Source organism: Myotis brandtii, unplaced genomic scaffold (genome assembly GCF_000412655.1).
Source record: "Myotis brandtii unplaced genomic scaffold, ASM41265v1 scaffold385, whole genome shotgun sequence".
NCBI lineage: Eukaryota > Metazoa > Chordata > Mammalia > Chiroptera > Vespertilionidae > Myotis > Myotis brandtii.
In genome coordinates, this window is record NW_005364785.1 from 37572 (window position 1) to 56103 (window position 18532).

An 18532-nucleotide genomic window follows, 5' to 3' on the forward strand; every position below is an offset into this window, starting at 1 on the left:
CAGTTATGAAGTAGCAACGAAAATAATTTTATGGTTGGGTCACAACATGAGGAACTGCATTTAAAGAGCCAGAAGGTTGAGAACCACTGCCTAAGGGGTGCTTTCATCACAGCTGTGACAAGCACACTGCCAACCTTGCCTTTGCTCTACAGGACACACAGGTAAACGGAAGGTAGTCAGGGTCCGTGTGGCTTCAGGTCACATGTGGTCATGGGCTTGGCTGGGAATTAGGAAGCTGGGGTCACCCTCACACAGGAGGCAGCCCCAGCCCAAGGCAATGAACTCAGGCTCAGCACAGAATCAGAGGTTTTGTTTTCAGAACTGTTGTTTATTCCCATCACTCCCACTTCACCACCCTGGAGGGGCTGCATGATCCAAGGATGGGCCGCAGCTTCGAGAAGAGAATCAGCCCCCATTTCAGACCTCCTGCGCCGACAGGAGGCTCTGGCCTCGGGGCAGGCGGCCACACTGCCGGGACCCTGCTCTGTGGGGTCTGCCTGGCCTCTCGGACAGAGAAGCAGGAGCCGTTGGCACCCGCCACCGATCCCTTCCATGTGTCCCAGGACTGGGAATGTGCTCATCAGAGCTGGTGCTGGAGAGGAACTTACGAGAGAGCTCCCCAACGGGGCCCGAATGTTCAAGCGGCCACAGGGCCGCTGACAGGTTCATGCGCCCCCACACGGCCACAGGTTACTCAGGTGCACGCAGGAGCCTTTCAAGGTGGAGGCTTCTGCCCACCAGCCTGGGAAGAGGAAGATGAGTGAGGAGAACAGCGTGGGGCATGGCTGCGTCCTCCAGTCCAGCTGTGCCTTCGGATGGCAGCCCCCTCTGTCCCCCGGCCCGCCTGCTGTCGGCTGCAGCTGCTGCCACCAGGGCAGCCCACTGGTGTCAGTCAAGTCGCTGGTGTCAGTCAAGTCGGGAGATGCTCCATCGCTGGCAGCAGCCGGGGCGAGGCAGTGGGGCCGGTGGCTGGCGGCGTCATTTGTTGGCCACGGCAGAAAGCTGGTCCCGGATGCGGCCCAGCCCGTCTAACATAGTGTCCAGCGTTTCCTTGCTCAGCTCCATGGTGACAGCTGAGACGGAGGGGCTGTCCCTGCACAGACTGGGATCTTCCTTGATCTGGAAAGAGAACACAGCCCCGAAGTCATCGCCGTCTCACCTCCTACTGCCCAGCAGGTGAGCCCTGGACCCGGGAGCCCCACCCCCATCAAGTGAACCTCTGAGAGGCTCTGTGCTCAGAGCAACTGTCCTGTGGGGCAAGGCTACAGGGTTTTGGACAGGTTCAAGCCCTGGACTGAGAGGGCACAGGTCTCTCATTGCCACGTGCAAGTCCCAGCTTGGAGGGCAGAGCCCTCCCAGCACAATTATAGCCAACAGCTATAGTTGTAAGCTTGAACCTATGGTCCGAACATGTGGCCCCACGTGCCTGAGTAATATGGGCTTGATAGAGTTCAGGTGCATGTAGTTGAGTAGGATTGAAACCCACGAGAATGTTGTAAACATCTTGATCACGCTCTTACTTTGCCTCGTGGAATCTGCTATAAAATAAAGACACGGCTTGTGGGCGCTGGTGCTTTCCCTCCATCCGGGAACAGCGTCCCACCAAGACCCAGCTTTCATTCTCTTGTCTGTCTTTTCTCAGTCTTTCACAGCCCCCACTCAGGGTCACTGAACCAGGCCGAGCTGGCATGGCACATAAGGCCAATCCTTCAAGCCCCCACTCAGGGTCACTAAACCAGGCCGAGCTGGCATGGCACAGGAGGCGCCCTGGGGCTGAGTATGCCATGGCCGTGCCGGCTCGCCACACTGTCCTCGCCCTGGAGTCAGTCAGCAACTGGGGAGGAGGAGGGCGATGGCTCCGAGGCTGGGGGTGTTTCCATTCGCCACCAGTGCTCAGGGCAGGAATCGGGGAAAGGCTCACTTGACTCTCACTCAGCCTTCAAGTGAGAAAACGTCACGTGTTCACACTGACAATTCACGCAATGGGCTCTAGGGGTCCGTGAGAATCCAGTGGGATGCAGGGAACATCCGGGGTGGGCAGGAGTAGGTTCATAAGGAGCTCTGTGCCACTGTGTGCTTGCGCATAGCAAGTCGACTACGAGGATGTGTAAATAAAGGCAGGCGATCGGAGCACTCACGCACCCAAGTGCACTGTGCACTTGCCATTCCCTGAGTTAATGAAGCGACTGCAATAATCAGAACCTGCATGTTTCGTTCCATACGAACAACCGCCAGCCTACCTTTGCCCACTGCTGTATTACGACCTGTACTTATGTTGATAGCTTTCTTAAACAGTAAGCATTACTAATATTTAAAAACGTCATTGTTAGAGGCACCCTTATGTTCTCATTTTTTTCAGGTGTTGAGTTTCTGGGTGTCTGGTTAAGTAAATACAGTATTCCATCATCTAATTTTACCCAAACAAACCCTTAAAATGGGTCCGTGGCTTTAAAAGATTCCTGGAAAGAACTGTGAAGATAACACCAGTGAGGCAAGAGCGCGAAAACAAGAAAATGAACGGACCCGTCTCCAACTGCCGGCAGGAGCCCCTGCCCAGCGCATCATGAGACATATTATGTCTATGTCACTACACATATACTTCGTAAATCAATGCCATGTTTGGGGCAGCTTTTTTACTTATGGAGCTAGAGAGCCCTGAACCCTGGAGACTGGCATTTCCCATGGCCCCCGGGGGTGCAGTCGCTGCCGCCCTCCTGTCCTTCTAGTGAGGATGACGATGGCCGTACCTTCATCTGGAGCAGGCAGGTGGGGACCACCATGCGGCTGATGCTGTCGGAGGCGGTTTTGATGTCCACTCTCCAGTCCAGGTCCACCAGGCGTGGCAGAGAGACTGTGGGGGAGGAGGAGGAGAACAGCCCCGCTCAGAGCTCGCGTCCCCGCGTTTACCGAGCCTTTACTCTGTGACAGGCACTGAGGGCTGTCACAGCCTTCAAGTGAGAAAAGGTCAAGCGTGTTCACAATGGCAATTCACGCAATGGGCTGTCCACGTGTAATGCACGTGATCCATGGAGGGAGACAGGCAGACGGGACCACTGCTCCGTGCCATCTGCGCTTAGGGCTGAGCATCCCCAGGCTTCTGCCTGAACCCTGGCCCTCCAGAAGGCAGGACAGGATGAGAAGTGGCACCGATAGAGAAGACGGGTGGAGGCCTGAGGCTTGGGGAATGTGCAGCTTCAACAACAGTGGAAAGAGCTTTTGTTTGAGAGACAGAGACTTGGCTGGGAGATGGTTCCACCACTTGCCTAACCTCTGAGCCTCTGCTTCCTCGTCTGTAAAATGGGGATAATCTGAGCCTCACTCCCGGGTGCTGGGAGGACCAGCGAGCAACACAGGCAGAGTTCTTCAGCGGAGTGACTGGATCAGAGTAAGTTTCGTGATCCTTTATTAAATATCCACTTTCATTCAACCTTTCAAACTAATTTCAGTCACGTTTTTCTTTCCTAATGGAAATATCATTATTTTAAGTATTTCACTTACTACTTGGAAATTTCAGTTTATTTTTTTTAACAACATACCTGTATTATGTTAAGTTTATAATCAGAAAAAAATTAAAAAGTGGAATTTAAAAAAAACCGCACATACACGTTGAGCTTGGGATCAGGTTAATTCCCTTTGACTTTCGGTTAAAAACTCGCCACCTGGCAGGTTCGGAGCTGGGCTGGGAAGGAGGGTGAGGAGGAAAAGGCACAGTTCTTGGTACTCACTCAGATCAGCTTGGGCTTCCGCTCTCCACGTAGATCTGTGTAAGAGGGAAAGATGAGGAGAAAATGATGGCACAGGATGAAAACGGAGTCTCCTGATAACGAGAGGCCCATGGACCTGGGCCTCTGCCCCCCTCTGTGCCCCCCAAACCTGTGATCACCTCCTGACAGGAAAGGACCACAGAAACACCTCATCCCAGTGAGCAGTCGTCTGTGTGTTTGTTTGTAAAGCTCAGTGACTTTAAGGACAAAGTGCTGTTCGTTTTCACAACTTAAAAAAAGGAAAAGACTCAATGTATTGCAATCTTCTTGGCCATCGTTCTCAGACAAGCAGAGAAAAGGTTAGCCTGGTCTTTTTTTAAATATTGATTTGAGAGAGAGAGAGAAACATTGATGCAAGAGAGAAACATCTATCGGTTGCCTCCTGCATGCCTGCTACCGGAGGTGGAGCCCAGGACCAGCATGCGCCGACTGGGAATGGGACCAGCAACCCTTTGGTGCACAGGACGACGCCCAACCGAGCCACACTGACCAGGGCCGCCCATTGCCTTTAGCCCAGTAAGAAAATAAGTGAAGAAAGTTTCTATGATAAATTGTTCACTGAAGTGAAAATGGCCAACAGCATAAATGTCTAACCCTTGGGAATCTCTTAACTGAATTACACAGAATTTCTTTATACACGGAATATGTTTAGCCACTAAAAATGTTACTGAAGGTAAATATGTACGGACCTGAAATATCGTTAACGTTAATACTGTTCATTGCAAACCAGCTCGTTATAAAGGGGCATCATCCCACTGGGTTAAAAACAGACACGCCCACCTCTCTGCAAAACATAAACACGCCCGAGAGGCTCCCGCTAAGGAATGCACACTGCCAACGCTCCAGGGGGCGGGATTAGGGGTTACTTTTTGTCACTGTGTGTGCTTTTCAAGAATGAACGTATTATTTCTAGAACAGGAATAACAAATATAAACCTTACAAGGAACTCTGAAGAAACGGGCACTCACATGTTTTCTAGGATGATTTTGGTCAGCAGGTTTTTGAGGTTCTGGTGGAAATTGGCAGGAAAGAGAGCCAGCACGGCCTCGGCGGAGGACAGGTCCCGGAACGCTGCCAGCCTGGTGAGGCGGTGCAGGGCCTGGAGCAGCTGCGGGAGAGACGGGGAGCCCCGGGCAGGCGGTGAGGAGAAGTGGGCCAGGAGATGGGGATGGGGATGGGGACGGGGACAGGGCTCTACCCCCCGCCTGCCACACATTGCTGGTCATACAACAGAGTCCCACCAGCCCCGAGGCCTCTGCTGCAAGTGCCAATGCCCATGTGCCAACTTCAGTGAACAAAGCTCCAGATTGAAATAATAACAACACCACCACCAACAACAACATGGGTCAGTGTGGGTGACCTCCTGTGTTAGAAAACTGTTTCCCTGGAAAAATAAGGCTGTGAACGCTCCATACCCGGAGTCCCTTATCCCCTTCCTCTTGGCCATCAGCTGAGCTGAGGCGAGGTCCGGCCGGCGCACATCCTCCCTAACAGTGCTTGGGCCTCGCGGTTTCTGCCCAGAGATCCCTGAAAAGTCTGCCTAAGTACCCGACAATTAATGAATGTCAGCAAGTTACAGGTCGGGAAAGAAAAGTCTTAAAAAGGTTGTCTTGTGGCCACACTGTTTAGGCAACAAGTCAGAAAAAGAAACGTTCAGGAGCTCTGATTCTGGTAAGTTCTCCCAGCCATGCTCATTTACAACAAGGAAATAAAGGTTCAAAACAAAGGTGTTCAGTTCACTGACACTAAAAAAAAATATCTATTTTAAGTTTGCTTTAATGTCAACAGACATTTAAGGGGAACATTTCCTTGGACGCAGCAATGACTGCAGGGGGTCAAGGAAGAGACTGATGAGTAAAGAGACTGATAGTCAAAGGTCATTTCTGGTCACACTTACTTGCTCTGCCTCCTCCTGGGTCACAGACAAGCTGGAACACGTGATATCCAAGAGTTCTTTTGAGCCGAGGGCTGAACTGGAGAAGCTCTCTTGGCACAGCTGTCTGACAACATCTTTTGAGGAAGCCTATGAATTAATCCACAGGTGGAAAACAAATTAAGTCACCGAAAATACATGTTTTAGAACAGAATGTACATAGGGAAGATAGATTAGAAGTACTTTTCCTTCTTCTTCCCATTAGGTACAACCAGCAATCCTGGGGACTATATAGAAAACAAACCTAAGACGACTCTGAAAGGGGGAGAGAAGACAGACCTGCTGTGGACCTCATAACCAAGGAATGACAGGGTGGTGAGTTCCCTGGGTCTTCTTTTTGTCCATACATCCCAGGCTTTGAGCTGAAGAAGAGGGCAATGGAGGATGCCAGTGGGTGCAGGAAGCAAAAAGCTCCAACAAATTCCTGCTCTCTCTAGCCAACAGACCAAGAAGGGGCAGCCTAGCAAAACAGAAAACCTTAGACAATAACTGCTCTACTCCAGCCAAACACCACTGAAAGAACTGTGGCCCCACCCTTACCCAGGTCAGCAAAGGCCGAGTGGGAAGCCTAGACTTCCACCTTGGGAAGCTGTAACGAGGTGTCCCAACATCCCTGCTGCCGTGGTGTCAGGCAAGGCCAAGCAGGAGGCTGGGGCTGAGTGGGGAGCTCCCTGCCAGGCTTTATTGCATCCTTCATTAATGCATCCAACAGCTATTTATTAATGCTGTGTGCCAGGTGTTGGGGGGTACACTTGCTGGCGACACATTTGTGAATAAAATAGATGCCTTTACGGACGGAGAATAGGACAGAACACTGGGGAGGTGGTTAAAACAACAGAGGGACCGTTGCATGAATCAATGATGTTGTGCCATGAATGATGAACGTGTGCTGCACACAAATGCTGAGTATTGCTAACTCAATCCACTTCGTCTGGTGGGTTGCTGTTCCCTCATGGATCTCACATTCTTGTGAGGAAGAAAGACGACAAACAGACGCATTCATTGCATGAATCAATGATGTTGTGCCATGAATGATGGACGTGTGCTGCACACAAATGCTGAGTATTGCTAACTTAATCCTCTTCGTCTGGTGGGTTGTTGTTTTTTAAAAAGTCCCTCATGGATCTTACATTCTTGTGAGGAAGAAAGACGACAAACAGACGCATAAGGTCCGCTAGTGACAAGAACTTCGAAGGAAGATAAAGCCGCCCCTTCCTATAGAGGAAGTCAGAAGTTATGCAAATAACTCCATCATCTCATTAGATCCTTCCAAACTCTATGAAGTACGACCCTTTCAATCTCACAATCCTTCAAACGATTATCAATTTTTTTGGCCCTTACATGGGTTCAAGGAAGTACAGAAAACCCTGGACTCGGAGCACGAAGAATGCACTTGACTCAGGGGCTGGCGCGCAGAGACCATTTCTCCACCACCCCGCCCGGCGGGCTGCTGGGTGCGGCCTCAACTGGCCACGCGGCCAGGCAATTACCCCTAATGCACCATCGCCAAAGCCAGCCCCAGAGGCTGCAGCAGGAGGCATCTGTACGGCGCCTTCACAACCGTTATCTTAGGTGTTCCCCACCATGGTTAGGGCGGTATACATTTTATTCCTTCTTTTAAACGGCTCGGAAGCGCGCAACGACTTCCCCGGGCCACAGAGAGGTAGTACCAGAGTTCTGACCCCAAATTAAGGTCCCTTTATTCCCAATTCCTACTCCGGCTAAAATCCCGGGGACAAAGGGCGCCTCGGGCTGTCCCCACCCCTCCATTTACCTTCAACAGGCTCTGGAGCGCCCCAAAGTTGTCCGCAGTCAACGCAGCCATTTCCCCCTAGTCATGTGACCGCCTCACGGGGAGAGGCGAGGTCACGTGGTCCCCTCGGCCGCCGCGGGGCATGCCGGGGACTGTAGTCCTTCGGGGTGGCGGAAACTGCCCGGCGGGGGGCACAGCGGGATGGGGAGGAGCCCAGAAGGGCACGGTGACTGGCTAGGTCCGCCAGGCGACGGGAGGGCGATGGGGTTGGGAGGACGCGGGCGGGGGTTTTCAGAGGAGGAAATGACTGGGCTCGTTTACTTACGAGATCAAGGGAAACTCTGATTTTCCTTGACCCAAGTGGGTAGGCTGGCTGCTTTGAGGAATGCGCCTGTATGGCACACGCCGTGGAAAGCAGTGACCAGCTACCTGGCTGGGTGGAAATACAGTGTGGCTGTGCATTATCGGAATTCTTGGAACTCACCCCTCTCCCCTAGCTCCAAGAATGCATAATTGCTTTCACGTGTTTAGCTTCCTTCTGTGGGAGATAGATAGGAGCTGGTATTATTTGCGTTATCCAGATGGGGAACCTGATTCACTTAGGGTTTTAGTGACTTTCCTGTAGACCTAGTGCTGAAGAGCTGGTGAAGAAGCCGTAGGAAGAGGGGAGTAAGAAGGAAATCGAATGAATGGAATGTTTGTTAAATAAATAATATCAAAATGAATTTTGTGACTTTTTAAATTAATTTCTGTGACTTTTTTTGAGGGGACATTGCCTTATTATCTGCAGCACTGTGCCTTCTTGTCTGGCTCTAGAAAGGTGAGCAGCATGGTCACCAGCCTTCAAAGTGGCCCCCAATGACCCTTGCCTCCCTGTTTTCACACCCTTGTGTAGTCCTCTCCACGTTGCACCAGGATTGGTCTGTGTGACTCACAGCAGATGCAGAGGTGATGGCGTGTCACTGCTGAGATTAGTTATAAAAGACCGCAGCTCCTTGATGCTCTCTCGGTGGCCTCCTCTCTTTTTCTTGAATCTCTTGCTCTAGGGAAAGCAACCTGCCATGTGTGAGCAGTCCCCTGGAGAGATCCATGGGACAAAAAAACTGGAGCCTCCAGCCAATAGCCTGCAAGAAACCAAGGCCTGCCCACAGCCTCATTCCTGAGTTTAAGAGCAGGTTCTCCAGTCCTGGCAGAGCTTTGAGACGACAGTTATCTTGGCCAACATCTTGACTATAACCTCATGAGGAATTCTGGGGCTGAGACATCCAGCTAAGCCACTCCTGGATATCTGACCTTCAAAAACAGTATGATTATAAGTGTTTATTGTTTTAAGCTACTGAATTAAGGTAATTTTTTTTAACACAACAATAACAACTGATACAAGGAGGCAATAAAGCAGAGGGACTTTAGAATTCAATCTCAGTTTGAATCCCAACTCTACATGCTATTAACTGTACTTTGAACAAATTCTTGAATTTCTCCGAGTCATCATGTATATATATAATTGACTTCAGAAAAAAGGGAGGAGAGAGAGATAGAAACATCAATGATGAGATGACTTCAGAAAAAAGGGAGAAGGAGAGAGAGAGAGAAACATCAATGATGAGAGAGAATCATCCATCAGCTGCCTCCTGCTCATCCCCACACTGGGGATGGAGCCTGCAACCTGGGCAAGTGCCCTATCCAGGAATTGAACCATGACCTCCTGGTTCATAGGTCGATGCTCAGACACTGAGCCACACTGGCTGGGCTCTGAGCTTGTTTCCAAATCTGTAACATGATATTGATCACAACTGCCTCGGAGAGCAGAGCTGAGTAATAGGTGCTGCCCCGGTGGGAGGGTACCGGCTCTCCTTGCCCTCGTGGGCAGGTAAGCTATGAAGGGATCCCCTGGGCTCCAGTCTGCCAGGTGGGGCTTCAAGCCTGCACCTCGCCATCCCACTGGGGTAGGGCTGCCCGGATTGCTTTTAAAGGTGTGCCTGTGGTCTGTGGAGCTTCCAGCAATTCCTCAATCAGAAACCTTTTCATGGGAAGAAACAGAACAGGATGTCAGAGCTCATTGCCATGCTTTGGTTCCTCTTCTGGCTCTCCTTAGGACTCATCTGACTTCTTCCCAATCCTGGGTATGTCGAACTGTGCTTTCTTTCATTTATTTCATAAACTTGCCGCTTGCCAGCCTCCTTCTAAGCCTCTTCCACACTTATTGATTTATTTACTTCCCATAACAACCCTATGTGACGCACACACACACACATACACACACATAGTACTGTTCCCGGGGTGGGGGGGGGCACTGAATCACAGAAAAGTTTAGCCACTTGCCCAGCAGAGCCCACATTCAAACTGGAGCAGACTGACTCCACTGTCTGTGCTGTTAACCACGAGGCTGTTCCTGTCTCCTTGTCTTCCCAGAGCTAAAAACTCCTGCTTCTTCTGCCTGGACATCTGTCTGCCTTCCCCAGGGGGCCAACACAATTTAAGGGTGTTCCTGGGCATCTGGCCCAGTGGAACGGTGAGAGACAATATGAAGAGTAGAAGGGGTACCTTGGGCTTTGGAAAAAGACCCAGGTTCAATTCCTGGGTCCTGTGTACTTTTGGTAAGTTACTTCATCTCTCTGAACCTCGGTTTCCTCATCTGTAAAATGGGGACACCAGTAACGAGATTATCTTTTGACTGTTAGGAGGAGCTTAGGGATGACTTATACCCAAAAGGGGGAGGATTGTTTATCTGTCCTCGCCACTGGCAGCCTTAAAGGGCAGAGCTTTCCTGTGCTATGGGAATGGGTTTGCCCGAGGGTGACTGACCATCTCAGTTTTCCCAGGGATAAAGGGTTTCTTGGGACACGGGCTTTCAGTGCTAACACTGGGACAGCATTGGGTAAAGCAGGCCAGTGGGTCACCTGGTTTGAGGTCTGATCCCCTGGGGAAAGCATCCTTTCAGAGCCCTTTCCTTCTTCCCTGGGGGACCTCATGGGGTAGGCGTGGGGCTGATGTGAACAGAGCGATATGGATGCAAAAAAATTTTTAATTGAAGGCAATTAAGGGTCACAATCATAGTTTGGGTTTCTTTTTTTGGTAATAGCTTTATTGTGGTATAATTCACATATACAATTTACCCACTGAAGTGTACAGTTCAATGGATTTTAGTTACTTACAGAGTTATGTAACCATCACCACAGTTCATTTGAGAACATAATTACCACCCCCAAAAGAACACAATGCCCTTTAGCCACCAACCCCCCAAAACTCTGCATTACACCCAGCCCTAGGCAACCACTAACCTACTTTCTGTCTCTATAGATTTGTCTATTCTGGACATTTTATATAAATGGAATAATCTGATATGTGGTCTTTTTATTGTTTTCCCCCCCTCTTATCCCAGTATTTTTGAGGTCCATCCATGTTCAAAGAGGAAGAGAGAGGGAAAGAGAAATAGAAACATTAATGATGAGAGAAAATCATTGATCGGCTGCCTCCTGCATGCCCCACACTGAGGATTGAGCCTGCAATCCGGGCATGTGCCCTGACTGGGAATCAAACCAGGACCTCCTGGTTCATAGGTCAATGCTCAACCACTGAGCCATGCTGGCCGGGCTACTTCATTCCTTTAGATTGCTGAATAATTCCATTGTATGACAAAGCACATTCTGTTTATCCATTCATCCATGGGTGGGTGGCCCGGCTGAGTTTGGGTATTTGGGACCCCAAGTTTCCATCCATCTCTTCATGGATCTAAGCAAGTCGTAGGGGCGATGTGGGCATCTAAGTTGCTGTTCATACTTCCCGAGTGATTTCTAGGGAGTAAGCACTGTTCTAAGAGTTTTACACGTATTCACTCATATAATCCTGACGGTAACTCCAAAAGAACCCCAGTTTTCAGGCGGGAAAACCAATGGTCAGGGGGAACCTCACTCACCATCTAGGGGTAATTAGTGGCAGAGGCAGGATCGAAGGCGGGAGCACGTGAGGTCATGCTGCGAGCTGTGGGGTTCCCATGGATGCCACTGCATGATGGCTCATCTGGCCTTGCCTAGGCTGTGTGGCTGGGCAGTGGTTCCAGCCAGGTGCCCCCTCACTCAAGCCAAGATTTGGAGCAGAGGATATGCGTGTTTGGAGAGGTGATATTTGTGGTTCTTTTCAGCTCTCACTCGAGACGAGTCTCTGGAAGGTGCTTACAGAAGAGGAGAGGGTGCGGGCATTCCTGAGCAGGCGTGCCTGTCCCCGTTACAGAACACCACGGGCTTCCACTGGTCTGGTGGCTCTGATTCGTGAATTCCAGAGGCATCCGACCCAGGAGGGCTCTGTGGCCCCGTTTCTCATCCTTCCGTCCCCAGGAGTGACACAGAAGCGGCTGATAACACACAGCATTGTCCTCGCACACACAGGGCCCCATTGTTTCCCCCCTGCACAGCGAGGAGGCCCTGACAATGGCCTTGAATGGCACCTTGCTCTGCTTTCTCCAATGTTACACTTGTTTTTCTTCGGTCCTGGATTTGGCTAAACAATGATTTCCTGCAGGGTGTATCAGCTTTTCATCTTCACCACCTCTTTCTCCGTCAGTCCTCAGGCCCCGGCAGGGCAGTGGGGAGGCAGTGGAGAGCCAGGCGAAATCTTGCAATGCCACCATCTCAGGAGGCTGGAAGGCTGGGGACCTCGCCTCTGCCCCGCAAGGTGAGACCTGCCCTGGAGGAAGGAACCAGACCAGGTAACACAGGAGAGAGGCTGAGAGCTGCTGGGGAGAAGGGGGGATAGAGGCGGTGCCGAGGGCCGGGCCCCAGCAGGATGGGCTTCTGGGTTAGAGACATTCTGCCAACAAACAAGAAAAGCAACTGAGGTGACTGCCTGTCTGACCCCCATTCAGTGCCTCTGAAGTCTCTTGGTGACTAGAAGCTTCAGGACTCATGTGAGTTGATTGAGATGCTGGTTCCCTTAACAGCTGCCGTGACTAAGCTCTGACTGCCTGTATTACATCTGCGTACACCAGGGGTCCTCAAACTACGGCCCGCGGGCCACATGCAAATACAAATATTGTATTTGTTCCCGTTTTGTTTTTTTACTTCAAAATAAGATATGTGCAGTGTGCATAGGAATTTGTTCATAGTTTTATTTTAAACTATAGTCCGGCCCTCCAACGGTCTGAGGGACAGTGAACTGGCCCCCTGTTTAAAAAGTTTGAGGACCCCTGGCGTACACAGTGCTATATGCATCTTTATCTATTGGCAGCAATTAGAGCAAACATTTATACAATGTGCTTCCCATTCTCACATGCTTGCACCCAGGCAGTCTGGTTCTAGAATCTGTGCTTTCCCTCACCACACCTCTCACATAATGTTCTTTACGGCAGGCCAAGGCTTCCCTTTGAGAGGCAGTGATGTAGAGCGATCGCCATGTGTCTCGGAACCTCTGCCCCCAGCCAAGCAATTTTCTCGGGGTTGGCACCTACTTCCTCCTTTCTCCCACCGAGTGCCCCTGTGGAAGGGGTGCTTTTATTATATCTATTTTGCAGACAAGGGAATGGAAGTATAGGAATGTTAAGTAACTTGCCCAGGGGTCACAAGTGGCAGGGGCAGGACTCGAACTCAGTTCTCTCTGGAGTGCCGTGTGATTCTAAAGCCTGCCCCACCCTGGGGCTGGTCTGGGGCTATGGAGGGTGGCATTCTGTCTTGGACCTGGCAGGACTTGACTTGTTGGCTAGAGGAATGCAGACGCTGTTCGATGGTTTGTCCGCTGTCCTTAGCTTTTGTCTTGCTCGAAGAAGCAGGTGGAATTGCTTAGTGGTGACGGAAGGAATGTAGAATGATAACAGTTGCTCAGTGAGCGCTGTCTCTCACTTGGCCAGACACGGGCTACGTTGCCACAGGGGGAGGATGTTAAATAAACAGGACTCCCAGGGTGTTTTCAGGAAGCCAACTTCATGTTTGCCTGTCACTGCCCCTAAGTTTTTTCTGTGCAATCGCACTCTTTCCTGGCCCAGGGATGAACCTTAGGGCCGGTCCATGACTCTTCTGGCTGCCTTGCTGGTTCCAACACGGTCTCAATTCAGTAACTGGTATGTCCATGTCTGTGGAATAACCCAGACCCTAAAACATGGTGCCAAGTGGACGCTCCTCTTCCTCCTCCAGCTGGGGCCTGGAGCTGGGGGAGGGTCTGTGGTCAGTCTCCCGCTCCCCCTGTAGGCTCCATCTGGCTCTCTGAGGGATCTGAACCCTGGTGGGGAGACAAAGAGGAAGGAGAGGAGCAGGAAGTTCTTGCTGGATGGCACCCCAAAGCCCTCTAATGAAAATCATCCCGGCGAGTCATTTGTGCCCGCACCAGGCACCAGGCTTCAGGTATTTCATGTGCATGTCGTTTAATCCTCGCCACAGTTCTAGGACCCAGGTATGGGTGCAAACATGGAATTTGTGACGCTAAGTGATTGCCCACCTGTGCGCTGCTGGTCCGTGGCTGAGGGAGATGCTGGCTAAGATGCCCTTACTGTGAGGCAGGAGCCTCGCCCCGGGATGTTTTATCATCTCCTTTACAAGCGAGGGCCTGTCAGGCACATGCCGGAGGACGCTCCTGCGGCAGTTCAGTGATGCCCTCAGGATGCTTGTCCGTGTTTCCATTTCTCTGATCTGCCATCTTCCGGCTGTTTTCAGCTTCAGGAAGGCGTGGGGCTCTGGCAGTGACACCTAGACATGGCGAGGGTCAGAGAAAGAAGGGAGCATGGGTTTCTTTCCAGAGCATTCTCCTTGGCGTGAAGAAACTTTATCCAGAAGCCCCTCCCCACTCCTTCCAGCAATCTTTCCCCACCGGCACCCGATTGCCTCCTTGGCCCATCCGAGGTCCCTTACTGTGGAGAGTGGCTACAGTGTTTGGACAGGTTCAAGCCTTGGACTGATGAGAGGGCACAGTCCTCTCATGCCACATGCAAGTCCCAGCTTGGAGGGCAGAGCCCTCCCAGCACAATTATAGCCAACAGCTATAGTTGTGAGCTTGAACCTATGGTCCGAACACGTGGCCCCATGTGCCTGAGTGATGTGGGCTTGATAGAGTTTACGTGCATGTAATTGAGTAGGATCGAAACCCAGGAGAATGTTGTAAACATCTTGACCACGCCCTTACTTTGCCTTGTGGAATCTGCTATAAAATAAAGACACGGCTTGTAGTCCGTGGCGCTGTCACTAGCTCTCCATCAGAGAGGACAGCGTCCCACCCAGACCCAGCTTTCTTCTCTTGTCTGTCTTTTCTAAAGCCTTCACCGCCCCCTCTCAGGGTCACCCTTGGCCATGCTGGCGCGGCACAAATGGTGCCCGAAAGGGGCCTGAGTTTGGGGTTACTGCAGTGGTCAAGTGAAAGGAGGCTCCAGTGAGGCGTGCGCAGAAAGCAAGAGTAGAAAAATAAAAGGAAAAGCTGCAAGCAAAAGGTAAGGAGCCGAGGTTTGGTAATAGCTTGGTGAAAAACATGGAAAATTCAGCGTCCTAGGAAGGGGATCCCTAAAAACGATGCTTATTGGAGCATTTTTAAATTTCTTAAGTAGAAAATAAGCGTTAGAAAGTAAGCATTAGAAAGTAAGCAGTAGAAAATAAGAAGTAAATAAGAGGTACAAAATAAGGTAGAAATCTCTTAGGTTTTGTTTAAGCCACTGTAAAGCAAAAAATGGCTGTGGTTGATGTTGTTTGAGGAAGTAACTTTTATTTCTGACCTAGATTGTAAGCTCTTGCGACAGTTGCATTGTTTCTGAGCTTTGGTTGTTTCTTTCTTGTGCGACCTGATAGCTCCCTGGGACTTTGGGTCTGGTGAGACACTTCCACCGGCACGGACGGGGCTGATTTGACTGGGACTGGTGCCGACTCAGTACCAAGGCCAACGGTCCAAGCAGCCTGATCCAGGGGCACCAGCCTAGCATCAACTACATCTTCGCATTGGAGGCATCTTACTACGCAAGGGACCAAGGTGTCAGCATAGGGTCAGCTGAAGAAGTTAGAGGCTGAGGCCCAGCAGATGGTAAAAAAGCGGTGAGTGGAAGTTACTCTCTTAAAGTCGTGCGCAGCCAAATCTGAGGACTCTGAGTAAGATATGCTTCGGCAGCAAAAGAAACTTTTATTTTGCAAAAATAGTCCTGAAAATGTTAACAGGCCTGAAGTTGGGTTTTTCTCTCATTGCTGTGTTGCATTGGCATTGCTTTGTTTTGTTATCAGTAGCCGGAGTTTTGTTCTCTCTTGTTGCTGTATTACATTAATATTACTGTGTTTGTTTTGTAAAATAGCCAGAAGTCATGGAAGTCGTCCCTGGCATTGCTAGAAATTGTGTAGGATGGAGCTTATGCGTCACCCACATCGGCCTTTCTCTCTGTCTGCAGGTCCAGTCCTCTCGGAGGGGGGACCTGAAAGCTTGATTTGGGGGAGATCAGGAGGAGGGAAGTAGCTGACGTGAAATATCCCAGTCTCCACTAGATCATTTCCGTGTTGGGGATCTAACTGGGAGACTGCCATTTCGCTCCCCGCCCCCCTGCCCCGCTCCGGGGTCCATCAGGAAAGGTCCTCTGGCAGGCTACCTTGATGAATGGGGCAGTATCCGTCCCTAGCTTTACGGAATTTGGAAGAGATGTGCTCCACTCCCTTCCTGGGAATCAAGCTTTCAGCTGACATGACAGATTTGGAGTATTACTCAGCAAATCTTTCCTCACCTCCCCTGCACCTTGGGGCATAGTATACATCTGGCCCCACTGACCTGGGGCTTAATCAGTGACTTGCTTCGGCGAATGGCATGTGAGTGGGTCTGACTGTAGCAGAGGCTTTAAATAATGTGCGCGGTGTGACTTCTCTGGGCTCCTATAACCACTATGAGGAGAGCACAATTTGCGTAGCCAACCCCTGCTCTCTGGGCCCCAGAACTAGTCACATGGATCAGACCCAAACCCGACCTGAATCAGAGTTGCCCTCGCCACCCTGCGCACCTGTGAGCGAGAAAAGAAATGCTTGTTTTTGTAAGTCACACGTTCTTACTTGGCAGCAATAGCCGACTGCTACAGGCGGTGTTTCTGGGTGTTGCCCAACGGGTTTAGATGGTAGCCGATGTGTAGGACCAGCCGTGAGAGCACATCCCATTCGGCAGCCCCCGGAACAGCGAGTGCTGAGTATGGCTCAGAGAGGGGACGAGCTGGAGTTGTTTGGGTGAGTTTCTTAGAACAGCCCAAACTATAAGAACTTTCTATAAACTCTTCTCTGACCCATTTTCACCAAAATGCTCTTCATAGCCAAGAAATTACTAAACATGGTGTTTCATCATCCGTGCTCAGATGTGGTAGGATGTAGAGGAAAGGCTGCTCGCTGGGCATGGTGTGTTTTTGTACCACAGTTCAGCCCAGATTTTGGGTAAGTCATTTAATCGCTCTGAACCTCACTCTCTTCACCTGCAACTGGGGGTGATGATAAGAATAAAATGATGGTGTACGGGGATGGCTTTCAAAGTGTACCGTTAGTAGAGTGAGATAGGCAAGAGAAGGCAGCCAATGGTATGTGTTCAGGCAAGTTGCCACAATGGGCCTGATCCTGGTGGGGACATTGGAAACAACATAGGGCGCGACCCTTGGCCTGTTCCCACCTGCATGGCTAGGGAGCCGGGAAATGTCTTTATAGCGACTTTGGTCAGTCATCGGTTGAAGGCTATGGGGGTGGCGATGGTGGTATTCGTTGCTGGATGAATACTGGCAGCCAGAGAAAGCATAAGGCAAAGGGATGCAGATGCCAGTCATGGAAAGCCAGGTCTGTGTGCCCTGCAATGGTGCCACCCACGAGAATGTGGGCAGGGCACCAGCAGCATCTGTGACAGGGAGGGAGGAGGGAGGAGTGAGCTTGAGAATGCAGTGACGGGGGTTAGGGAAGGCAAGAATGTCAGGACAAGTCAAAGGGCATGCAGTTGTCCTCATGCACAGTTTTTAGTGCTAGTCCTATGCTGAGGGGATGGCTGCTTGGCATCGCTGTTTTTAGTGAAAATGTATGGTAAGAGAAAAAACACTATCTTTTTTTCTTTTTATATATTTTTATTGACTTCAGAGAGGAAGGGAGAGGGAGAGAGAGATAGAAACATCAATGATGAGAGAGAATCATTGATCGGCTGCCTCCTGTATGCCCCACACTGGGGATCGAGCTGGCAACCTGCACATGTGCTCTTGACTGGAATTGAACCTGGAACCCTTCAGTCTGCAGGCCAACGCTCTATCCACTGAGCCAAAGCGGCTAGGGCCACATACTATTTCTTGATGACAAATCGAACACCCATGTGACATTTTCACAACCACAGGGCTGCATCTCTGGCTTGGATGGGGGCGGGCTGGGGGTGCTGATGTCCTAGTGGAGATGAGTGTTGCCTGGCCCCCAATGGCCCCCTGGAGTTGGCAGGCTCGGCTGGGTTAAATTGTATGTTATCTTAACGAGCCCCCGACATTAGGTTTTAAAATGTTCTATGTATAGATGACCTCGCTCAAGACGTCACTTTTTTCTGGGCCGAGGAGCAATGGGAACTTTGGGGCAAGGCGAACATGGCGCTCTCTCCTGGTGCAGCAAGACCTCGTGCAGTGGGGCTCCTGTTGAGTAGGCTTTGCTTCTCGGCTCTGGTAGACACAGTGGTGGGGAGTGTGGGAATTTGGGGATGCCCAGCATCTCCCTCCTAACCAGCTGAGATCTAGACACAAGGGGTGAAAGTATCAACTTATGAATAGAAAGGAGGTTGGAGACCACCAGAATGTTTGTTAACAGGGGGAAGTTTAGTAAACATAGTCCGTCCACGAAATGGAATACTGTGCCTCTATAAAAAAGAATAAAGATGCTCTCTCCAGGTATTCTCATGGGAAGGGCTCCAAGAAAATGGGCAGGAGTGAAGGGGGTAGCATAAGTGTGCAGTGTCTTATGTGTACATAAAGAGAGTTTGGAAGGAAGCACGAGAAAATAGTAATAGGTAATGCTTGGGGCTGAGAACAGGGTGGGCGGGAGACTTTGCACTGAATGCCATTTGTGATAAACGTGTAAATCTATTGCCTATTTAGATCTAGAGATCTAGAGGGTGGCTCAGAGAGGGAAAGACATCGAGGTGATGGATCAA

General features: G+C 50.6%; 1 protein-coding gene across 2 annotated transcripts; it reads right to left on the reverse strand.

Moving 5' to 3' along the window:
* Positions 1-307: 307 nt before the first annotated feature.
* COMMD9 (COMM domain containing 9) lies at positions 308-7568 on the reverse strand. Of its 2 annotated transcripts, XM_005872629.2 has the most exons (6): positions 7472-7568; positions 5662-5787; positions 4733-4872; positions 3726-3760; positions 2748-2851; positions 308-1119 (listed from the first exon to the last, which is right to left on the reverse strand). In XM_005872629.2, the coding sequence occupies exons 1-6, from the start codon at positions 7520-7522 to the stop codon at positions 979-981; spliced, it is 597 nt and encodes a 198-aa protein (XP_005872691.1). In that variant the 5' UTR covers positions 7523-7568; the 3' UTR covers positions 308-978. The 2 variants fall into 2 exon arrangements, with proteins under 2 accessions (XP_005872691.1, XP_014400383.1); XM_014544897.1 differs by lacking the exon at positions 3726-3760.
* Between the last annotated feature and the right edge of the window lie 10964 nt (positions 7569-18532).

Bases quoted from the DNA above. Each gene is read 5' to 3' on its own strand.
- COMMD9 (XM_014544897.1), bottom strand. From the start codon at position 7,522: ATGGCTGCGTTGACTGCGGACAACTTTGGGGCGCTCCAGAGCCTGTTG. The intron at 4,873-5,661 runs GTAAGTGTGACC...TCTCTCCCGCAG, and splicing joins CCCAGGAGGAGGCAGAGCAA to CTGCTCCAGGCCCTGCACCG. The intron at 2,852-4,732 runs GTGAGTGCCCGT...CCTCCCCCACAG, and splicing joins AAAATCATCCTAGAAAACAT to TCTCTCTGCCACGCCTGGTG.